Here is a 24,577-nt window from a genome sequence, read left to right as displayed (position 1 = left end):
TTTCAGCCTCTTTCAATCCCATGTTATTCTGTGATTTCCTCTGTCAAACTGAACCGGTTATTGTGTACAATAGAAACAAGAAAAGGAAAGGGGAAAAAAAGCCCAACCATCAATCAGAAGAGGGGTGTGCAGATAAACTGTGGCACAAGCTTCCAATGAAATGCTATGTGACAATTAGAAAGCACGTCACTCACAGTGATCTGTGGTATAGACATAAAAATATATCCAGGATATAGTTAGGTTAAGAAAGGAAACTATAGAACATTCTTATGAGACGGTTTCATTTATATTACTTATATTACATATATACAGGCAGACCTTGGAGATTTTCCAGATTTGATTGCAGACTACGGCAATGAAGCAAATATCACAATAAAGCCAATACGGCAATAAAGCCAGTCACACAAATTTTTTGGTTTCTCAATGCATATGAAAGTTATGTTTACACTGTACTACAATCTATTAGGTGTGCAATAACATGTCTAACAAAGATGTACGTATCTTCATTTTAAAATGCTTTATTGCTAAAAATGCTAACCATCACTGACAACACAGGGTTGCCACAGACCTTCAATCTGTAAAAAACTGCAGTATCTACTAAGTGCAATAAAGCAAACTGCAATAAAGTGAGGTATGCCTGTATTAGAATTTACCTTGATAAATCTACACACACACATATATTAGAATTTGAATATATAAAAAAGATTTTTTAACTTTTAAATATATATATATATGTACACACACACACACACGATTTAGATGGAAAGGACTAACTATAGGGTTTAAATCTCCAAAGATCACGATTATCAGGAATTTTCACCACCTATGTTAAAATTTTGTGGAACAAACTGACAACTTTTATAATTAGAAACAAGTTTTGCAAAAAAACCAAAACCAAAATCAAAACAGCTAACAATTTGATATTTCAGCCTTTCATTTAAGTCAAAAATCAAAAAAGAACCTACCTGCTTCAGCAGACTTTTAACATTGCCAGAAACAATGTGCTGACAGATGAGCTTCTGAACTATTGGGTGCGATGCCCTGTCAAGCTGTGTTAAGAAACCCAAACAAAAGCCCTAGAGAAAACACAAATACGTGTAACACTATTTATCCTTCTGCAATAACAGGCCAACTTGTTTCAGAAACAAAATTCAACCTCTCAGGTGGTGCTGGTGCCCAGAACAACTTTTTTTTTTTAAAGAATATATTTTTTATTATTTATTTTACTTTATTTTAATTAATTAATTAATTTATTTATTTATTTATTTATTGGCTGCGTTGGGTCTTCGTTGCTGTGTGCAGGCTTTCTCTAGTTGCGGTGAGCGGGGCCTATTCTTCGTTGCAATGCGTGGGCTTCTCATTGTGGGGGCCTCTCTTGTTGCAGAGCACGGGCTTTAGATGCGCGGGTTTCAATAGTTGTGGCTCGCAGGCTCTAGAGCCCAGGCTCAGTAGCTGTGGTGCACGGGCTTAGATGCTCCGCAGCATGTGGGGTCTTCCCGGACCAGGGCTTGAACCTGTGTCCCCTGCATTGACAGGTGGATTCTTAACCACTGCACCACCAGGGAAGCCCCAGAACAACTTTTAAATGGGACACAATGGTAGAAAAAGGGCAAGGTAGTTCCGGTATGAAAAGTTCTGAGCTCATCTGACTAAACAGAAAACACTGGCAATCCTGGCACGGGCATCCCCACTTGCTCCTTCCCCGTGGTGTGCCCATCCAACAAGCTCCCAACCAAACACAGACTGTACAAAGACCTCATAGAGCGAGCGCTGGATGTTGCCACACGGATTGGAGGCTGCAAATCGCAGGGCCCTACAGAGAGTCCGAAGGCTGTAGTGAGGTCTATGGCCGGTCCCATCCACCAATTTTGTCCCAGACTCCTTCCGCACAGTTGTATAGAACCTACAGAGAGGATGCAGTTCAAAAGATTTATTTTATTAACTAATAAGCCCTAATATTTTGCTGTTGTTCCCATTTCTCTACAAAAGGACCAAAAGGCATTTATAGATTAGATGGCCAAGCTTACATACAACTTCTTAGAGCATCAAAAATAATAAAATGAATATTGATCAATTTCCCTTAGGATGGAAAGAGGAGAAAGGTGAGATGTGTCTGATTTTTAAGGGAATGGTAGTGAGATATGAGAGGCCCTTAGCAAGAATATACTGAATCCAAACACAGGGTTCCAAAGTCGGCTTTAATATGAGGGTCAAATGAAGTCCCTGGGTAATCTCTAATGGTGATGGATAAGCACACAGAAAACAAAAGTAATGGTATTTTAAAAGAAAGTCTACAGATACGGTTATAATCAACAATGACAAAATGTTAAAAAGCATGATGATATGGTGACCATTTCTACTTTCATTACCACATAATTTACAAGTCCAGAAGATGACAAGAGGGAAGAAGTTTCAGACTGAAACATCAAGTGCAAATCTCAAAAATTCATGAAGGACTTCCCTGGTGGTGCAGTGGTTAAGAATCCACTGCCAATGCAGGGTACATGGGTTCAAGCCCTGGTCCGGGAAGATCCCACATGCCGTGGAGCAACTAAACCCGTGCGCCACAACTACTGAGCCTGCGCTCTAGAGCCCGCGAGCCACAAATGCTGAGCCCACATGCCGCAACTACTGAAGCCCACATGCCCAGAGCCTGTGCCCGAAACGAGAAGCCACCGCAATGAGAAGCCTGTGCACCGCAATGAAGAATAGACCCCGCTTGCCGCAACTAGAGAATGCCCAATACACAGCACCAAAGACCCAAAGTAGCCAAAAAAAAAAAAAAAAAAAATTCATGAAATTCATGATCACAAGATCAAGTATAACCAAACATGTGTCAGAGATGAAATCCAAGGGACTTCCCTGGTGGCACAGTGGATAAGACTCCACACTCCCAATGCAGGGGTCCCAGATTCAATCCCTGGTCAGGGAACTAAATCCCACATGCATGCAGCAACTAAGAGTTCACACGCCACAACTAAAGAGCCCACCTGCCACAGCTAAGACCCAGTGCAACCAAATAAAGAGATGAAACCCAAGTTCTTGCCCAAATGAGATCTGTCTTCCCTCCTTGCAATCTAGCTAGACATTCTTTCTTTTGTAGAAAGACTCTACATTCCAGAAGTGGGTTTTTATATATGGAACATGAACCTCTTGTACTATCAGTTTTTTGTTTTTTTTTTTTTGCTGTACGCAGGCCTCTCACTGTTGTGGCCTCTCCCGTTGCGCAGTACAGGCTCCGGACATGCAGGCTCAGAGGCCATGGCTCACGGGCGCAGCCGCTCCGCGGCATGTGGGATCCTCCCGGACCGGGGCACGAACCCGTGTCCCCTGCATCAGCAGGCGGACTCTCAACCACTGCGCCACCAGGGAAGCCCTATTAGCATTTTATAAGAGCCACACTTCAGCCACACTGCTTTATCTCCAGCTTTTTGAATTTTAACTACACATATTTGCGCTTTTGTCTAAATATTCTTGGCTAACAAAAAGTGCTCTGATTTTAAAATGTGGTGTGACAAACCACTCCGAAGCCCTTTGACAAATACCTCCTTGACTAACCTATTTAAAACCGGGCTCCAAGCTTTATTTTCTAACCAGCATTTTGCTTTATATGTTCTTTTACTTCACTTATCACAACCAAAAATAACAGTATTTACTGATTATCTTCACCTGTAGAATTAAAGCTCCCTGAAAAGAACCAAGATTGTCTGTTTTATTTATAACTGTATCCCTAGCATCTGAGCCACTCAATAACTATTTGTAAAAAACAAAAAAATAAAGAAAAAAGCAAAGTAAAACACTAATATGATCCAACTTCAAAATCTTTACATATATCTTGTTTTAGAGGACACAGATAAAATCAACTAAGTGACGTGCCCCAGATGACAGAGCCAGCACTAGAACCCAGGGTGTATGATACAAAAGACTGCACCCCTTCCACATGGCATACAAAAAACAGAGGAAAGAAACTCAAATTAAAGCACCAAGCAATATAACCACTCTATACTTCATTCAGCTAAGACTCTAATAATTCCAAACTGGCCTCAATCAATTATATCAACCTTCCCCCCTCTACATTCCACAAAGTTAATATGCAAATTGCAAAAAGTAGGATATCACCAAGGCAGATCAAAATACAAGCCAGTTATATATCCTCAAGGGATTCAAACTCTTAGCTGTGAATAAAGAAGTAATTAGGAGAGCATTATCTAATTGTTTACATATTCTCATAGGTATTGACAATACATATTCTCATACGCTCTCTAGGTAGTTTCCTTAGGAAAATCCAAGGGAGTCCATAAGGTTCCAACATTAAAGTAAAATCTAAATAATCCTTCCATCAGTCTTCTCTCGTTAGAAGCAAAAAAGAAGAAAACAGTATACGTGCATGAGGTACACATTTTTATGCTCAGAGGAGAAGTTTATAAAGAGAAACCAAAAAGAACCCACGTTATGATTCCTTGCACTGTGCTCCTGTTCACACTCAACCCTTTCAGATAATCCACAATAAGGATCTGTAAGTCTTCTTTACTTTCCAATTCTTCTACATAAAGTTCTGTGAACCTGTTAAGACAATTATTCCATAATAACCATTTCTGAGGAAGTTAATACAGCTATTCTGACAGTACAAAAACACAAGACAGAAATTATATAAACTCATTTTACCTGCTTGTAATATGAATTATAAAGGTCTTTCAACTTGAGATACAGATTGATCATAATGAAATAGAAAATAATGTAACCGCTACCAAAAATCTACCATTACTACTTCGAAGAAAGTCAAACAGTCCTTGCAAAAACAGTTACAAAAGTAAGACTTTATTTATCCTCATTTTCAGGTGTTTTTGATTACAACTATATGTAACAAAAAGTACATGCAACAATAACAAAAAAGCCTCCTCACTATCAAAATTTCATAGTTGTAGCAAAGGAAAATACATACTTGTGGTTGAAAAAATTTTCCTAAAAAGTTTTTACTACTTTTATAATGTGGGAGAAGATCTAGTAAAGTTTTAACACTATTTTAAAACTCAGATTCAACGAAAGGTTACCAACAATAAACAAGGTCATTTATCTTTTTTTAAACAACTTTATTGGAGTATAATTGCTTTACAATGGTGTGTTAGTTTCTGCTTTATAACAAAGTGCATCAGCTATACATATACATATATCCCCATATCCCCTCCCTCTTGCGTCTCCCTCCTACCCTCCCTATCCCACTCCTCTAGGTGGTCACAAAGCACGGAGCTGATCTCCCTGTGCTATGAGGCTGCTTCCCACTAGCTATCTATTTTACATTTGGTAGTGTATATATGTCCATGCCACTCTCTCACTTCTTCCCAGCTTACCCTTCCCCCTCCCCATGTCCTCCAGTCCATTCTCTATGTCTGCGTCTTTATTCCTGTCCTGCCCTTAGGTTCTTCAAGGTCATTTATCTTTTCCCAAATGCTACATACATAAAACATCTTGTTCATGTCAGTCTGTGCTTAATGATGAAAACTGAAACTTAAATGTTCTTTAACACATCATTAGTCTCATTCAAGAAGACTCTGCCTAAAATGCACTTACGTTGCTATATGATATACTATTATTTCGTTATGTGAAGGTTTTCTAATAGCTAAAAGGCTATCTGAAGGAGGAAAGATTTTTGTTTTCAACAATATCCATGAGCCATTAAATGTCACACGAACAACCCAAAGGAAAAAAACTCCCAGTGTTCTGGAGTTTTCCACATTCCTACCACCTATAGAAAGAAGACTACTACAAGTAAAAAGATTCCTGTACCAGCAATCAATAAATTTCAGGCATTGTTATGAGGGTTGGTTACGTTAACAGTACCAATCAATCAATAAAGAGAACTTAATTTTAAAAACAGCTCCAGGAATCAAGCCATGTCCCTTTACCTGTTTCTTATTCCTGGTGGGAGATTTCTTTTGCCCACATCAGTTGCTGGATTCATACACGCAAATAAACGGAAATCCGGATGACGAACCAGTGGTTCTGTTAAAAGAAAACTATAAATTCTCAACAACTTGTAACAAATAAGTGATCAGGGGAAGACTAACTCCACTGAACCCCAGGGTGAACCACTATGCCTCAAGGCTCAGCAAGGTTGGTACTGGCTACTCAACCATCCTTGCCTTTTCTCAAACCCCAATGAAATCAGTTTCCAGATCTACGTACACAATTTAATCTTAAACTGCCATCCCACCATCTCTTATGGTGAGGTTGTTCATGCTATTTATGTTACATCACCTATTCACCAGCGCGTACACTGTCACTGAGTGTGCATGCCTTATTACCCACTACACAAATGCCTTGACAAATTATCGTATTGTTTTCATTCCCTTTATCACCTAACAATAAGACTTTGCAGAAAATTACTATCTACAGAATAAATAAATCACACTGGGAGGCCCATGTAATCTACCTAACCAAAAGAATATTACTTTTTTAAAAAAACATTTTATTTATTTATTTAGGCTGCCCCGGGTCTTAGTTGTGGCATGCAGACTCTTAGTTGCAGCATGCCGGATCTAGTTCCCAGACCTGGGATCCAACCCAAGCCCCCTGCATTGGGAGTATGGAGTCTTACCCACTGGACCACCAGGGAAGTCCCAAGAGTATTACTCTAAAGAGGCCAAAAGACCTCGCATCAAGTCAAACCCCAAGGGGATCAAGTGCTACCTGTGTCTCCTCGATCCAGCAACACCAGAGAGCCAGAGGAGCCTTCAAGTAAACCACTCAGACATTCCAATGTTTCTGGAGCAGCCAGATTAATCTCATCCAACAAGATCCACTCTCCTTTCTTTACAGCCTGAGCTAATGCACCCTAGAAGATGAAGTAAAATGTTAAGGGTCCATTTCAAACACAAACACACTCACCAAGAACAGTTATGTGAGCAGGGTCAGCAGCAGAGGCAAGGGCAAACCGCTCCTACCTGATGAGCTGACACCTTAGTGCCAAATGGCTGCCAGCTGGTTGCCAGAGTTAAGGTCAAGTTAACTTTTTTTCAAATATCCAAAAGGGTCAAGGGAATCTCTCTGATGAGATGCAATAAACTAGACCATCCCATTATATGGTTGCTAAGGCAAATAATAACTTACAATGTATTCAGATGTTTAAAGGTAACCAAATGGTTATTAAAAAGACCCAAAATAAATACAGGGTCAGGCTATGAGTATACCAAGAAAAGATAAATGACTAAATCAAGAGTGTATAGTGGTTGTAATTCAGAGCCTTTCACAGGTGCTGAAGAATATCAAGATGAATCTTTCCTCATCTCTACTGATTTGATCTCAAGTTCTATTTCCAAAAGCAATGAACTGACAATCTACTCAAGTGACACAACATCAGAAACTTAATTGTTTTACTATTATTAAACTGCTTTATGCTTTTGTTTTCATGGTGATCCTAACAAAGAATCTTCTGTAAATAAAACTGAAAAAAATAAAACGGAACAAACATATTAAAATCCAGTGTAATGTCAAGTCATGAAATAGGTATAGACCGTATTTTGAGAGCACTTGACATTTTCATTGGTTATATTAGAAACAATCATACTAAGATTAAGCACTGATGACTAAATTTCCCACAACAATGGATATATGGTTGAGGGACTTTCTCTCTCACTAAGACATCATCTCAAGTAAGATTCCTACACCTCCCTTAGAGTGTGGTCTGAAGAGTGCCACAGAAACAATTTTCTTTAATAAAAATATAAAAAGCTTAAGTCACAAACATTTAACTAAGTTGATCCTGCAAGGTCACAGGAGAGAAAACAGTAGAGCTACCCATGCACTGGAATCAAAAATGTGTCCTAACAGGAATGGACCCAAATCTCTCTCTCTCTCTCTCTCACTCTCTCTGTCTCTCTGTCTCTCTCTCTCTCTCACACACACACAGAGCTATGAACCAATAAAAAAATTCACTAGTTGTTCTCAACTGCATCTTTAAAAATAGTAATGATGGTGTTCACCAAGACTTCATAATTTCTATAAAGGACATTAAAAAAAATCTTCCCCCCAAAGAATTATTTCATTAAGTGTTTACTGTCTTAAACAACAAGCCCTAAAAATGTCAACATGAAGAGAATACAAAACAGTAGCCTCCTTAAATTTGCATTTTGCATCAATTCAGCATTCCCTTAACCTAAACAACCAAAGCAAAATACCTCTACAAATGCAAACAATAGGGCATTTTCAGTCATTTTCATCTGTTGTTGGGCATGGTTGAGTCTAAGACCAAATGCTTCCCACTTCTCTTTTAGTAATGACCCTAGAGAAAAATAAAGACAAGAATTTAACACACACTTTGAGTTTAATATATATAACTTTAAAAACCACACAATTAACATAACACACACAAAAATCACATCTTAGAAGTATAAAAAATTAAGTCCAAACACTTACATAATGCCAACCATGTGCAGCCACTATACTAATCAGTTTGTTTATATGCATACGTATTGGTTAACTCGTTTATCCTCACAACAACCCTTTGAAGTAGGTACTCTTATTCCCACTTTATAGATGAGGAAGAAGTAACTAAGCCACCAAAAGCCCCACTCGCTGTGGAATCCAGTTTTCTGGAAGTAACCTCTTCTTCTAAGCACATGTGACTTACTAACCACTAAGTGGTACTGTACATCAACATCAGCGACCACCTGTTTTGATGGAAATCTTGACTAGAGTCACAGGAGCAGCAATACTTCAAAATTAGTCAGCTCTGCCTAAAAGTCCTAGAAAGCTCTAATGTGTATTGCTTCATTCTTCCCCCAAACTCTTCTCCTAATTCTGCTAATTAAACTTCAGCCTCATGCCCTCCCACTGGCAGCCTGGGTCACATTCTTACCAGTCTCACTCTCTTTTCCATCCTTGTTGACAGCCGACTTGTACACATGTTGCATTAGTCTGAGCAGATCGTGCCACCGTTTCTGCCTGTAACAGGTCTGAATGTGTCCCAAGAATGTAAAGTTTTGCTTCTTGGAAAATGTCTGAGCAAAGAGTTCCTCAAACGCCTCCCGTAAGGGTAGCCAAATAAGCTTATGGTCCACTGGTTTGTAACTGAAACAAAAGGTAAATATGGGATTCGCAAACTTCTAAAGCTAACAGAAGTTGGAAAGTATGCCTTAGAAAACAGGAATAGGTGTAAGATTTCTTCTAATCAAAATCAGAAATAATACCAAAATACTTAACATAAATCTATGTTAAAGTTTTAAATTATAATCTATTTTCTCCACTCCAAGTGTTAGAAGCACCTATACTAAAGGTAAAAACTAGTATTAGATAAACAAACTATGAACAAATTTGAAATTCCAAACTGGGCAGTGAAAAGCATGTCACTGATTTTTTTTTTTTAATTAATTAATTTATTTATTTATTTTTGGCTGTGTTGGGTCTTCGTTTCTGTGCGAGGGCTTTCTCCAGTTACGGCGAGCGGGGGCCACTCTTCATCGCGGTGCGCGGGCCTCTCACTGTCACGGCCTCTCCCGTTGCGGAGCACAGGCTCCAGACGCGCAGGCTCAGTAGGTGTGGCTCACGGGCCTAGTTGCTCCGCAGCATGTGGGATCTTCCCAGATCAGGGCTCAACCCATGTCCCTTGCATTGGCAGGCAGATTCCCAACCACTGCGCCACCAGGGAAGCCCCATGTCACTGATTTTACTAACATATTTAAATAAACATCATGTATATTTGATGATAAACCATATTCTATTAAGATTGACCAAAAGGTTTTTGAAACATTTTAGAAGAAAAATATAATGTCTGAAATTGACTTATTCAAGCATCTTAAGAACTTACTTGAACATCATGCCTTGTCAAGGGAGGGTGGGGAGACTACTCCCAAAGAGATTCAAAATTGGGGGAGGGGGACGGTTAAAAAAAAATCTTAAGACATTGCAATGGTTTGTGACCTTCCAAGGCTCAACTTTTTTTATTTCTCAGCATTTAGAGTCTCTCCTATTTCTTAGCATTTTATTTTTCTGGTTGGGGAATTAGGGAATTAGTTCATTTAAATTAAAATTTCATTTAATATTGGGGGGGTTAATAACGTATAAAGTCAAGAAACACTGCTCTAGCTAAATTTAAAAGAAGTTGCCCAAGCAGCAGACTAATCATTCCTGGAAAATCTCAAGTATGCAATTTTCCATGGCCTAGGATACTAAATACTACTCAAGAATGATGACATAAATTTTGTTTCTAAGAAATATAATTTGAGAACTGAAACAATACCAGAATATGTTTCAGAACAATCAAGCACAATTGGAGAACTCATGGATACTATTTACTCACTGGCCTGTGAGAAGGAATAATGAGATGAGTGAAACCCAGTGCCCTGATACTGAGCATCTATATGGAAGATTCTGATTCCAGAGACAGAAAGCATGAGAACTTCACAAACTCAAATATCGCTTCCCAGTAAGCACTAACCCATTAATTAGTAAAGACATTTCTTTACTCCATTTTTTCAGCTGAGATTTACTGAGCACCTGGCTAGAGTTCAGCACTGAGTAAATGAGACCCGCCACGTCCTGCCCCTCTGCAGCTTACAATCTAACCAAAGAGACAATAGGGGAATACACCTACTAGTATAAAATATCAAGTAGCAAGTGCTATGACTGGATAAAGTGAAAGGAGAGTGGCTTAAAGAACTGGTACTTTGACTATGACAGTCAGAAGAGGCTGTGTCAAAGACGGGAACTGGAAGGAAATCAAACAAGGAAGGGTTAGGCTAATCAAGTATCCCTGGGCAGCAGGGGAGCCACAGACGAAATATCAACACAGAGCAGAGCTAAAGGAAGGAGACAGAGACGTGCCGGAGCCAGGTGATGAAGGGTTTGGAGTACATTCCACATGGACAGAGAAGTCAGTGGAAGGATGTGAGGAAGAGAGTGATGAGATCTGATCACACTGTGAAAGGATCATTGTAAATACTAAATGGAAGAGAGACTGTGGGGAGGGTAAGAGTAGAAGCAAAGATGAGAGCCCTGCGCTGGACCAGGCAGAGGACGATGAACCACAATGACAACAGAAGAAGTGGTAAGAAATTGAACACACACGTTATTTAAATAAAACAGCTAGTCTTAAAGATGTCAGAATAGATGGATCCAAAGCTAACTGAGGCAGCAGAGTAATGACTAAGAACAGAGACGATCAAGACAGACTGCCTGGGTTCAAGTCATGGACTAGCCATTACCTTGAACAAGGCACTTAATGCCTGTGAGCCTCAGGTCCCCTAAGTGTAAACGGGGATGATCAACAGGTTGTTAAGAAGGCTAAGTGACTGAACACAGATAAAGACTCAAAATAGTAGCTGGCACAGGAGTGCCATTTAAGAGCTACCTGTGACAACTATTACCACTAGTAATTGGCTCAGTGAATTGAATTCATGAAAGAAATGGCTTTATATTTCAAATTAGACTGAGCTCCTTAAGAAAAAATTTTGTTCATTTAAAGCTGAAAGCATACTGGCTGGAACAGTTAAGTCGTCATATGTTTCAAGTGATGAATAAATGAACAAACATACATACACCTTTCCAAAAAGAAAAATAAATAAATAGAAATAAACTGTAACACAAATAGTCAATGGAAACTAACCTGCCACAGGGAGAACTGATGAAATCAAACTACGAACCATTAGAGACCAGGGTTTCCATGATGTCTTTTGCAGAGAAAATATGCCTCAGGAGCAACCTAAAGGCCAAGAGGGGAGGGAGGTCTAGAACACCTGGCCCTCATGGAGAGTCACTCAGGGTCTACCTGTTACATACACAATACATGGAGACCACATACAAGAGTTCACTAGAAAATGGCTAGAACAAAAGAAAATGACTCTCCAAAATTATCATACATGAAAGAACATGAAGTGTAAAAGAGACACAAAACAGTGCATGCTGAGTAACTGAAAAGGTAATGGTTCACTTCATTTGAGGTCAGGATTCTGCGTTTGAAAGCATGCACTTCTGCCCTGCAATCTCCTGTGCAGTTTCCCTTATGGATGTTTCCATGGGTGGCTTAGAGGAGGACACAGGTTAGCCGTTTTATTTCTATTTCTATGAGACCTTTAATTTTCCTCCCATTTGTTCTTTCCTTCATTGTTAACTTCTCCAAGGATACCTCCCCCTTCTCTATTTATCTGTTTCTCCCTCAGAGGCTACCCCTCCCAACCCCATTCCCTATAGTCAGGGATGTGAACCTGTGTTCTGTGTTTTGCCATTTAATGGTAGACTTTCCTTTTCTGGAATGATTTTTACCTGCTTCATCTAAGTCCTCTGTATCTTCTACTCTTTTCTACAGAGTCTCATAAGCTCTCTCTACCCCAACTCTGTCAGAATTTGGTTTACTTCTCTACTCACAGGTAATCTGAATGTCTATGTGCTGTCTATCAGAAACCTACTTTAAATAGAATGACAAAATTGAGTTAAAAGTTAAATGAGGGGAAAAGATATACCACACTAACACTAATCAAAATTAAGGGGGGGGGCTTCCCTGGTGGCGCAGTGGTTGAGGGTCCGCCTGCCGATGCAGGGGACACGGATTCGTGCCCCGGTCTGGGAAGATCCCACATGCCGCGGAGCGGCTGGGCCCATGAGCCATGGCCGCTGAGCCTGCGTGTCCGGAGCCTGTGCTCCGCAACAGGAGAGGCCACAACAGTGAGAGGCCCGCGTACCACAAAAAAAAAAAAAAAAAAAAAAAATTAAGGGGGTACGTATGCAAACAAAGATCAGAAGGCAATCTGCAGTAATGCAATTTAAGAGCCTAATGGCCTTGAAGGCTTTACTTTTATAACATATATTTATCCTTAATTATAACTTTTTAAAAACCCAATCTAAAGGATCCAGATTTGCAAACCAGACTAATTAGGACTACAAATTTCTTTTATTATATTTTAACCATAGTATTTGATAAGTGCAAAATATGTTTAATGTAAGTTACAAAACACAGAACTAGTTTCATAGATAGATGAAACTAACCACACACTGCCAAAATAGAAATATTAGCCCTTCTTTATCCCACCTCCCTACCTGCTGCTTTGTTTTCTACTCCCTTGCCTTTATTTTTCCTTTTTTCTTTTTTCCCTTGTCTTTTTAAAATCATTTTTGGTCTTCCAATTGTATACACAAGGGTTCTTAAGCAAAGGAGTCATTCATACATCGATAATATATATTAAAAGATGTGATTTACACACCACTTGCCAATAATACAAAAGAACAGAAAACAAGGCATACTTCCAACTATACGAAAATTGAAACATATGTAAGTTTTCTTTTGATAACTAATGCTAACCTACTAACAAGGACAAATGGATATGTATTTTTTTCACCAAGTTGCACCAAAATAAAATTCCAGTTAACAAATTCTGATTTCAACCTTTTTGTATTGTTAATTGTATCAAGGCACAATGTGTACTCACTACATTTAAAACTACTTGCAACGGCTGACATAAACTACAAATTCTTAGAAGAGACAGATCCAGTGCATGTTCAATTAGTACAAGATTAACGCCATTTGTGTTAGGAATACTTAACAGGATATTATTAAAGACATAGATAGATACAGAATAGAGAGAAATACACAGTAGTATAGACATGCCTAGTTAAGTAACAAATTCCATATATTAATAAGAACACATTGCAAGTACCACAGTGAGGGAATGGGGAGATTAAGTGTCAATTAACTGAACAGAAGTAAAACGAAAACAAGGTACAAAGACCACTGGGGAAAAATAAAGTCAAAGTAGAATTAGAGTAAGAGAGGTAAGCCTCAGCTAACGGATTCGAAGACAGAATATAAATTTAAAATACATAATTAGTGGCATGTGTAGAGCAGAATAGAAGTAATAGGTTGGGATGGTAAGAAAATGAGAAGCACCAAAGGAAGCAGGATTCCAAAGTAGCACTCCATCCAGAGCAGGAAGGGATATAAGACAAGGAAAGAGTGATAGTAAAAATAATGCTACAGCATAATGTGGTCCTCAAAAAAGAGTAAATAAAGAGCTTTCTTGCAGATATCACAAAGAGCAAAAAGGACAATAAATTCTATTATCTTTAAGATAATCTTTATCTTTAAGAGTTTGTGTAAGCAACTGCTTAGAGTTAATGGGACAGACCCTATTAGGGTTCAACGTAAGGTATGCCAATAGCAGCCATCGCTTTTACAGCCTTCAGCACAGACTAAAATTGTTCATGAAACTAACATATTCAAAACCACAAATAAGGAAGAAGGGCATTTTACTGACCACAGTGGAGCGCCATGAGCCGTCCCATTTAACAAAGTGGAGGCTACTTAATGTTTCAAAGATAATCAAACTGCAGGAGAGCCTAGCTTGAAGGCAGTGTGAGCCTAGAACATAGGCTTCAGATAAATGATCGCACACACAAACAGTACTTGATTACATACTTACCTTTTTGTTTTCCTCCCCCTCCCAGCAGGATCCTTGAGAGCAAGAACCTCAAGTGTTCTTTAAAATGAAAAGAAACATCTATACACTCAAGAGCTCCTTAATAAATTCTAATAAATAATACCCTGCTGGGGTGGGCGTAGGGGGGCAATTCTCTGAACATTTTTCCAAGACTAGTTTTGAGCTTTACAGAGAAAAAGTATTTCTTACCTCAAATAGTGAACACAAAATAACAAGAAAAAGATTTAAAATCACACTTACCCTCCCAGCAAATCTGCAGTGTCACTTTGCTGATTCATATTGACAACCCTCAAACGGTGGCCTTTAATAAAGAAAGGGCAAAAGGGTTACCCTGTATGTAAAGACTGACAATATCCAGTGTGATCCTTAAGGACGTGTGGACAAGGGCACAGGGCAAATCTTTAAATGTGCATTTCCTCTGACCCCCTCATTTTACTTTCAGGAATCTTGACTATTCAAAATTTTCACCTAACCCAGAGATATGTAAAAGAAGATTCACTGCTCTAGCATCAGGTAACTGAAAACAACAAAAAACCCTTCAGTAAGTCAATGTCTGTCTATGAATTAGAACTAAATAAATATCCAGTGTGAAATATTATTTAGCCATCAGAATAGGAATGAGGCAGTTCTGTTTTTAAAGATGTCCAATTTGCTTATTAACTAAATGTAATACATAGAGAATGATCCCGTTTGTTTCAAAACAAAACCAAATCTGTATGTATTTGTAGACCACAGATTAGAACTGAAAAAAGTTAATACCAATCTGTTAACAGTGGTTATTTCCAGGGGGAAAGAATACATTATTTCCAAGGTAAAAATTTCCAGTGTTTATCTCCAGGGGAAGTGGAGTGGTGGCACTTCTTAAATTCCAATATTCTTTGGATTTTTTATTTTTTAAAAAGGCAGTCAGGGGACTTCTCTGATGATCCATTGGCTAAGGATCTGCACTTCCAATGCAGGGGGCCCGGGTTCGATCCCTGGTCAGGGAACTAGATCCCACACACTGCAACTAAGAGTTCGCATGCCGCAACTACAGATCCCACATGCCACAACTAAAAAGATCCCACATGCCGCAACTAAGACCTGGCGTAGCCAAATAAATAAATAAATAATTTTAAAAAAATAATAAAAAGGCAGTCAGTGTCAAATGTTTGTTGTCTGGGGGAAGAGTGCTTCCCCTCTAGGAGTTACCTGTAATATGAGCCAAGTACTGGACGGTGGAGGTTTTGCCGGTCCCGGTCTCTCCCACCAGCAACACAGGCTCCCCTTTGCTAACACACGCCGCGAGCTGTTCAATAAGAACAGAGGATGGCCTCGTAGCAGCAAAGGTGTGCTTCTCCCTGGGGAGGGGAAGGTATGTAAGCAGTTGGAGGAACAGGCTGCAAGCTTCTCTTTGTGTTATTTTGAGGAATTATATTTCCCACATTCAACAAACAAGAAGGAGACAACTCAGCGTGACGGTCTTCATGTTATAACACAGGGGTCCCCAACCCCTGGGCCATGGACTGGTACCTGTCCATGGCCTGTTAGGAACCGGGCCGCACAGCAGGAGGTGAATGGCGGGCGAGCAAAGCTTTATTTGTATTTACAGCTGCTCCCCGTCGCTCGCATTACCGCCTGGGCTCCGCTTCCTGTCAGGTCAGTGGCGGCAGCGGCGGCATTAGATTCTCATAGGAGTGTGGTGAACCCTACTGTAAACTGCATGCAACGTATCTACGCTGCACTCTCATAAGAATCTAATACCTGATGATCTGAGGTGGAGCTGAGGCAGTGATGCTAGCGCTGGGGAGCGGCTGCAAATACAGATTATCATCAGCAGAGAGGTTTGACTGCACTGAGACCATAATAAATCGACTGCTTGCAGACTCATATCAAAACCCTATCAGTGAGTGGGAAGTGACAAACTGCACCTTGCGGACTAGACTGGACATAAGCAACACACTTCGGGTGTCACTGTCTCCCATCGCCCCCAGGTGGGACCATCTAGTTGCAGGAAAACAAGGTCCGGGCTCCCACTGATTCTGCATTATGGTGAACTGTATTAATTATTTCATTATATATTACAATGTAATAATAATAGAAATAAAGTACACAATAAATGTAATGTGCTTGAATCATCCCGAAACTACCCCCGACCAACCCCATCTGTGGAAAAATTGTCTTCCCCGAAACCAGTCCCTGGTGCCAAAAAGGTTGGGGACCGCTGCTATAACAGATGTCCTTACAACATATGAATTGCAGAATTCATTCATTCTACATACGTGGAGCATTTACATAACTGCTACTTCACTAGGCTCTGGAAATTCAAAACACCAATAAGATAAAACATCTGTACTGCCTATGTCATCTTGCACAAACTACTTAACCTCTCTTAGCCTCGGTTTCCTAACTTGTAAAATCTGGATAACAACAGTTACTAGCTGTAGAGGGATGAATTATGTTCCCCCAAAATTCATGTCTACTGAGAACTTGTGAATGTGACTTTATTTGGAAAAAAGCTCTTTACAGGTATAATAAGATTAAAATCGTATCATACTGGATTTAAGGGTCAATCTTAAATCCAATGGCTGGTGTCCTTATAAAGAAAGAGAAATTTAGAGACACAAAGAAACACACACAGGGAAGAAGACCATATGACAATGGCATCAGAGATTGGACTGATGCAGCTACAAGGCACGGAACACCAAAGATTGCTGGGAGCCAGCAGAAGCCAGGAAGAGGCAAGAGTCTTCAGAGGTAGTGTGGCCCCGCCAATACCTTGGTTTCAGCCTTCCAGCCTTCAGAACTGAGAATAAATGCCTGCTGTTTTAGGCCATCAAGTTTATGGTAATTTGTTAGGAGAGCCCTAAGGACACTAACACACACATTAATTCATAGGCTTACTATAACCACTACATGAGAAAACATGCAAAAAGGTACTCAGCACAACGTTAGGCATATAGCAAATATTTAATAAATAACTTTAATAAATCTCAGAAACGTATACAACTCCAGCCCTCAAGGGATTAACAGACTAATGTTAGGACCAAGCCTGACCTCCAGGTGATGCTTACTTCACTAAATACACTACAATGAATAAAATCAAAGATATACCTTTGCTAGTCCCAAGTCTCTAATGACCCTCATCACCTCCTCCACCTATTAACATCTAGTTTCACAGAACACATTTTGGGAAATCACTGCTCCTTACTGTCTAGTACACTGAAGAGATCACAGTTCTGACATGTTTTACTCAAAAATAAGGGGCTGGACCAGACATTCCTTCTATCAATTTCCCAACGACCCCACAGTGCTCAGATCAGTTTGGAACCCTGTTTACCTCTGTATGTGGACAGTCTCACTTTGTTTCCGTAGAAGCCGCACTCGACCCACTTGCACATCTAGCTCATTGATCGCAATTTCTGGTTTATAAAGTTGACAGAAGAATTCAGCCTATGGGAGGGGAAAGATTTTACCTGAGTAAAGTTCTGCATGCTCTTCAAATACTTCTCATCCGTGAGGCTTACTGTGCTCCTCTAACATGCCCTCTACTAAGAGGCATTTTCGGGCTTCCAAGATAGGTAAGTTAGCTTTTAATTATATATTTTTTAATTCTCCAAGCTTTTCATATGTTTTTAAAAACACTGATCATGAATGTTTCCCTGTAATAGTACTTTTTATTCATTCAAATGAGCCTCTATCTACCTATATGAAGTGAACACAGTGAACAGAAAGTTTTACTCCTGAAAGATATGAAAAAAACCAAAGTAATTTTTCTTCCTCTATGCTTTCCTCTGCTTTAAATTTCTAACATAATGCAGAAACAGTCACTTGAATAAACCATGATACATCTGACGACAGCCAAAGCAGAAAGAGAAGCTGTGACAGAGGCTCAGGACACGTACCCATCAGGCTTATCCTCATCGCTAACCCAAAGAACCAAGATTTTGCTCAGGGTTTGGGGTTAGGAGTAAAAGGGGCAAATTGCCCAGGGAAGGTAAACCAAAGGGGCTGAATATTGATCAACCTAAGCCAATCATGGTAGTCTCATTTCTCTTGTCTACTATAATTAACATACTTATTACTTCAGCCCCTTTTAGTAGGTGCTCTGTTACCTGCAGCCAAAACCATCCCGATAGTTCCCCGATAGCCTAAGGAACACCTCTAACCATCTCGGTTCCTGACTAAGGCTTTTTTGAGTCATCATTCATTTGGGAACGCCAAATATCTGCCTCAAGATGAGCCCCAGACATTTCTCCAGCTAACAACACCATTGCTGAAAGGCTCTCTCCTCCAGAAGTACATATTTTGATATAAAACAGGAAAGGCAAATACTAACAGTATCAGCAGTGAACCTAAGTAGTGGGTATACAAGTGTTCAACTTTTCAACTTTTTTGATGTTTGAATATATTAACTATAAAAAGTTGGAAAGTTGGAAAAAATCTAATTGTGCACAGAACTACACACAAAGGTGTTACTAAGACATGGTTCCAGTCCTGAAACCACAACCTACAGAATAACATGCTCCTTAAGCACTGGAGAAAAAGGCGTGCGTGTGAAAAAGGATGCAAGGCAGCTCACTCTAAGAACGTGGAACACAGGGAGAACTACTTATCCAGGAGACAGTGAGTTTTATACCCATGAGAGGCAGCAATGAAACTACCAACTCTGACAGAGGAGGCTGTTATTTGCAAAAGCTGTTCCAGGTAAGGACCAGAGATCAGCAATTAAGCTAAATATCCCAGCTTCCTTTCAAGAGGGAAGTAAAAATAGTATTACATACCTTTTTCTTGGAAATGTTCAATTTGCTTCCAATGACTTCTGCCATTTTCAGTTTGCTTGTCTGCTTAGAGAGCATTGCTGTGAAACAGTCCAGAGCCTATTAAAATAACCAAGGTAAATGCCAACTGATTTTTAAAATAATACATTAATAACAGAGCATCACTATCCAGGCCACAAAAGGGAGGAACATAAAATCCAGCAGAACTTTTCTGCAAGTAAGACTAAGGAGAATACAAATAAAGTACCAACCCTAGACTCAAAGGACCTTACCATAACAGAGACAGGACACCAAAAAATGTGAAGGCTTTACTATCAAAATACCAGTTAATTAGGAAAACACACACAAACGCCTCAGTTTGCAAATCCAAAATTCAGGTAATAATAGCAATTAGCATTAATCCTTGGGTATATGGTTCCGTGGGGGGAAACGACTTCCAGACAGTGGAGGTAACACCAAAAGATTACTTTCTAGATGTAAAGGGAGACTCCTGGTGTGCAATAAAGGGATTACACTGTCATTACCCTAACCCAGTACTTAATCTTAGCAACGACTGATAGGCCAACAAGATACATGTCTTCTGCTATAATGAAATATAAAATACGTATCACCACCAAATGGATTCTACCCCTACAAAAGCTGAATTTGAATACATCAAGCATTTTGTTAAACTTCTACTTACAAGAAAGATAAGATGACAAGGGAAAGGACACGAGTATGGCAAACAGAATATATCTGGTTCTGCTGCCACCAAGTGTGATATATCAATAAACTTCATGCAAGCATTTAAAAAAGAATGTATCTAGTTTTGTCCCTAATTCCTTACACAGAGCTTCAAAACTTCTTGGAATTACCAGGAGTAAGGAGTGTCTTTTGTTATTTACTGGAGCCCTTATGGACCTTAGCAGGTTTATTATGCTAAGCAAGGTAACTCTTGATGGGACCTTAGATAGTTTCTGGCCAGGCCAGAAAGACCAAGGGTTGAAACTTCCAGCTCCATCTCCAACCTCTGGAGCTTAGAGAGCTTCTGGTTGGTGACAAAGCGATGTACCAGGAAGGTGGCACACCCTGACTCCACAGGAGTGCCTGTGCTCAGACTCCTGAAACCTTGCCCTATGTGTCTCTTCCATTTGACTGTTCTTGAGTTATATTTTTATAATAAAACTATGACCTGTATGGTGAGTACAGAGCTTCCAATGAGTTCTGTGAGGTGATTACTGTACCTGAGGAGGTTGTGGGAACCCCTGAATTTACAGTTGATAGGTCCTAAGTGTGGGTGGGCATCTGAGACTTGCGGCTAGAGTCTAAAGTGGGGCAGCCTTGCGGAGGACTGAGCCCCTGAACCTGTGGGGTCTACACTAACTCCAGGTAGTCAGTATCAAAACTGAACTGAATTGCAGGACACCAGTTGGTGTCAAAGCAGTAAAGAAGCAACCAGATAAAGCCAGAAGGTGAAACATTCTGTAAAACAACTGGCCTGATCTCTTCAAGGGTATGTGTGTGGGAGGGGGAAGGTTCTTTTACAGTAAAAAAAGTTCTTAATCCCATTCGCATAGAAAAAGATGTGGAAGGAGATACATCAGGGTACTAACAGTACTGGGGGGGCTTCCCTGGTGGCGCAGTGGTTGAGAATCAGCCTGCCAGTGCAGGGGACACGTGATCGATTCCTGGTCCGGGAAGATCCCACATGCCGCGGAGCAACTAAGCCCACGCGCCACGACTACTGAGCCTGTGTTCCAGAGCCCACGAGCCACAACTCCTGAAGCCCGGGCGCCTAGAGCCCGTGCTCTGCAACAAGAGAAGCCACCGCAATGAGAAGCCCGCGCACCGCAATGAAGAGTAGCCCCTGCTCGCCACAACTAGAGAAAGCCCGCGCACAGCAACAGAGACCCAATGCAGCCAAAAATAAATAAAATTTGAAAAATTAAATAAAATAAGGAAAAGTACAAAACAAGGTTACCTGTAAGAAAGATGAGAAATGCAGGAGAATGGAGAGGAAATTTGAATGGAGGGAAGAGGATTAAAGGACTGGCACGCAGCACTTGAGAGTTCAGCCGGCTTAAGTGTGTGCTCCAAATGTGGGTTCTTTCTCCTCAAAGTAAGTTAACCAAACACAGAGAGAAACTGCTAACCAAAATGGGTTACTATTCTCTCCTCAGTCCTAGCTGACAGAAACCAGAACACTGTATAGTCAAAATGGGTTAATGTTTTAACAGCCCAGAGATCTTCAGGCAGCATCACTTTATTCTTAAGCAGGTAGGAATAAATCTCTCTCGGTTCTACTGAATGTGGCAGAGCTACAATTCAATAGAGCTTCCCTCCCACGCAACACATTTTGTCCCCACGTCCAGCACACAAGGATGTACTTTACAAACCCCACATTAATTTCTCTGGACTAAAATTAAAAAGGCCCTACTGAGGCTAGTGGTGGGATAAGACAAATATAAATCTATCAAATAGACTAAGAAATTATATACAGAAATAAATACTAAAGATCTTAGAAACACTTTCTATTTTATAATAGTATTATCACCCGGGAGACTTTCTTTTCATTTAAGCTTTAATTTCAGTACTGTATCTGTTTTACTCTAATTCAAACTGTACTTATTTGAAATTAGTAGTAACCTGTTTCAAAAACCACAAAACATTTATTAGGCCCAACTAGTTTTAAGGCAACATTATTTCAGTTTTAACTAGCTAAGGATAATAAACGGTACCTACACAAAAGAAAAACTTTTTGATAGCAGTCAAGACACAGAAAATAACAGTAGAAATCAACAGCCTTAAAGAGCACAGAGAAACAAGCAGGAAGACTGTATCTTACCTCTTGAAAAATATTTAATGATGCTGATGAAGACAGACTGTCAAAGCTGTGGGCAATCCTATTACACCAATTCAGTAGATCCCTTTAAAAAAAAAAGCGGGGGGCGGGGGGCAGAGCTTACTTAGGTCTGGGAACACTTGACAACAAGGACTCTCCTTTTCTTCTGGCAACTGAAGATAAACAGTGTCAGGAAAAAGAATGAGTGGTCCCAGTCCCTCTCCTACCAGGAAGTGACCTAGAACTCACTTCTCCCCATCCATGCCAGACAAGGTTGCAGGAGACAGGGAGCAATTAATTCTCAGAGCAAACTGAGGGGAGTTGCCCACACCTAATTCTCATTTCTCAAAGGGCAAGTCAACCACTGAGAACGAAGCGCAAAGGCATGGATGGAACTCACTATACAGAGCAAAACCCAACAGTCTTTTATTTAAGACCCCAAGCATCACAAAAGGACATCTGGTGAAAGAGCTATGTCAGTAACTATTCCCAACTTTGGCTTTTAAAGTTATTTGCTAAACTTCCAGTTATAAGTAAGTCCTAAGGATATAACGTACAACATAAGTACAATTAACACTGCTGTATGTTATATATAAAAAGTTGTTGAGTTCTCATCATGAGAAAAAAAAATTTTTCTTTTACTGTTTCTTTAATTTTGTACCTATGAGATGACAGATGTTCACTGAACATTGCAGTGATCACTTCATGATGTATGTAATCATTATGCTATATGCCATAAACTTATACAGTGCTCTGTGTCAATTACATCTCAATAAAACTGGAAGAAAAAAGTTATTTGTTAAAGTTAACATAATGTTACCTTCATAAGCCTTCCCATTCAGTAACTATAGATCTCAAAAAGGGACTGAACACTATGAAGCAGCCCAAACGTCTAATTTCAAAACCTGACTTCTTGTAACCATTCAGTTCTAGCTGCTAAGAACTTCTGAGAGAAGCAGTTTTTAAAATACCAACTCAAAAGCGTTTAGCCCAGGGCTTCCCTGGTGGTGCAGTGGTTGAGAGTCCGCCTGCCAATGCAGGGGACACGGGTTCGTGCCCCGGTCCGGGAAGATCCCACATGCCGCGGAGCGGCTCGGCCCGTGAGCCATGGCCGCTGAGCCTGCGCGTCCGGAGCCTGTGCTCCACAACCGGAGAGGCCACAGCACTGAGAGGCCTACATTCCACATAAAAAAAAAAAAGTGTTTAGCCCAGTACCTGAGAGACAATTCTCTCCCCTCAAGGCTTAGTCTTTTGTGTTCCCATCTGGCTTCTGAAACTTCCTCGGGTGCCTGTTCCCCTCCAACAGAACTATCACTCAGAGGGTGATGTTTCTCTCCAGTAAGCTGGATGTAAATGTCAAGCAGGTGATCAGTTGCTACCGATAAGCTGGGATATCTATTTTGAAGAACCTGACAGAGAGAGAAAAAAAAGCAAAGAAAATTTAGCAGCAGACAGTGATTTTTAAAAGCACACATAAACTGCTGCTGACACTAGTCAACCAAAAATGAATTTTTCTAAGAAATCTGTCATCTTAACCAAGTATAACAACTTCCACCCTCACCCATACCTCCCACCCCTCAAAGACCATGACTTTTTCCTGCCCAGAACTCAGTTATCTGGCAATCTCACCACCTATCACACAGCTTAGGGTATAGAAGCTAGATGGGAAAAGGGTCTCAAGCAACATAGGCATCCAAGTCCCAGGCACTTACTCATTGAAGTATCCTTCAAGTAATATGTACTCTAATTTTTTAAACACAATTCTAGTACAGTCATTAAGTCATTTCTCAGACAAAAGCAAATAAGAAGCAGTTAATGGGAAAAGGAAAGTTTTTTAAAGCAAATCACAGTAAAAGGAGCTAGTGTTAAGTCCTGATAAAAAGTAGTTTTTATCAGACAACAGAATTTAACAAGCAAAAGATCTAGCCCAATTCACTTTGATAACTATTAAGAATTTTGTGCAGTATAATACTTGGTGCCCATAATATTGGTTCAATGCTTTTATTATATGGATTTGCTAAGTCAAGTCTACTTGAGAAGGAAGAAAAATATCATATATATTAGGAATATTAGGAATATTACACCCTAATACATTTAAATTGAGAAGTATATCAATTCCAATTTATATATGAAATATCAACATATTTTGTATATATTAAAGTTGTAAGGTCCACTAAAATCTTTTAACGGCGTCATCAAGTGGTAGATCTCATAGATTTTTATTTCTTCATACTTTTTTTTTTAACTGGAGGATTTTACAACAAATATTATTGAAAACATATTTCAGATGTATTGAAAATTAAGGACAGAAAAAGAGAATAATAAAATCAACAAATTCAATTTAATGGATACACATGTGGATATTTCAAATACAGAATATACATTTTTTTGTGTATGGAGGGAACATTTTCAAAATTGCCCATATATTTGTGGACCCTGGCTACCATAAACAAAATATACTTATTTCCATCACCCCTAAAACAAAAAGTTCCCTTTTGTCATCACTCCCTTCCTCCACATCCCCGTCCCTGGAATCCTGCACCTGATTCAGATCTCTATACAGTTTTGCTTTC

At 39.7% G+C, this 24,577-nt stretch overlaps 1 protein-coding gene across 1 annotated transcript in view; it reads right to left on the bottom strand.

The window, feature by feature from the left end:
- Positions 1–24,577, bottom strand: part of MDN1 (midasin AAA ATPase 1) — a 154,869-nt gene that overhangs the window by 99,563 nt on the left and 30,729 nt on the right. The window contains exons 10-22 of the mRNA XM_060168184.1: positions 23,220–23,413; positions 22,008–22,089; positions 19,187–19,282; positions 17,743–17,855; positions 15,615–15,763; positions 14,664–14,724; positions 8,855–9,066; positions 8,175–8,278; positions 6,688–6,832; positions 5,904–6,000; positions 4,450–4,563; positions 1,756–1,903; positions 966–1,076 (exon numbers count right to left, since the gene is read on the bottom strand). Of these exons, the coding sequence (XP_060024167.1) occupies positions 966–1,076; positions 1,756–1,903; positions 4,450–4,563; positions 5,904–6,000; positions 6,688–6,832; positions 8,175–8,278; positions 8,855–9,066; positions 14,664–14,724; positions 15,615–15,763; positions 17,743–17,855; positions 19,187–19,282; positions 22,008–22,089; positions 23,220–23,413 (1,626 nt within the window). The remainder of the gene's footprint in view (positions 1–965; positions 1,077–1,755; positions 1,904–4,449; positions 4,564–5,903; positions 6,001–6,687; positions 6,833–8,174; positions 8,279–8,854; positions 9,067–14,663; positions 14,725–15,614; positions 15,764–17,742; positions 17,856–19,186; positions 19,283–22,007; positions 22,090–23,219; positions 23,414–24,577) is intronic.

The sequence above is a fragment of the Lagenorhynchus albirostris genome, chromosome 12 (genome assembly GCF_949774975.1).
Source record: "Lagenorhynchus albirostris chromosome 12, mLagAlb1.1, whole genome shotgun sequence".
NCBI lineage: Eukaryota > Metazoa > Chordata > Mammalia > Artiodactyla > Delphinidae > Lagenorhynchus > Lagenorhynchus albirostris.
This window is presented reverse-complemented; position numbering and strand designations above follow the sequence as displayed.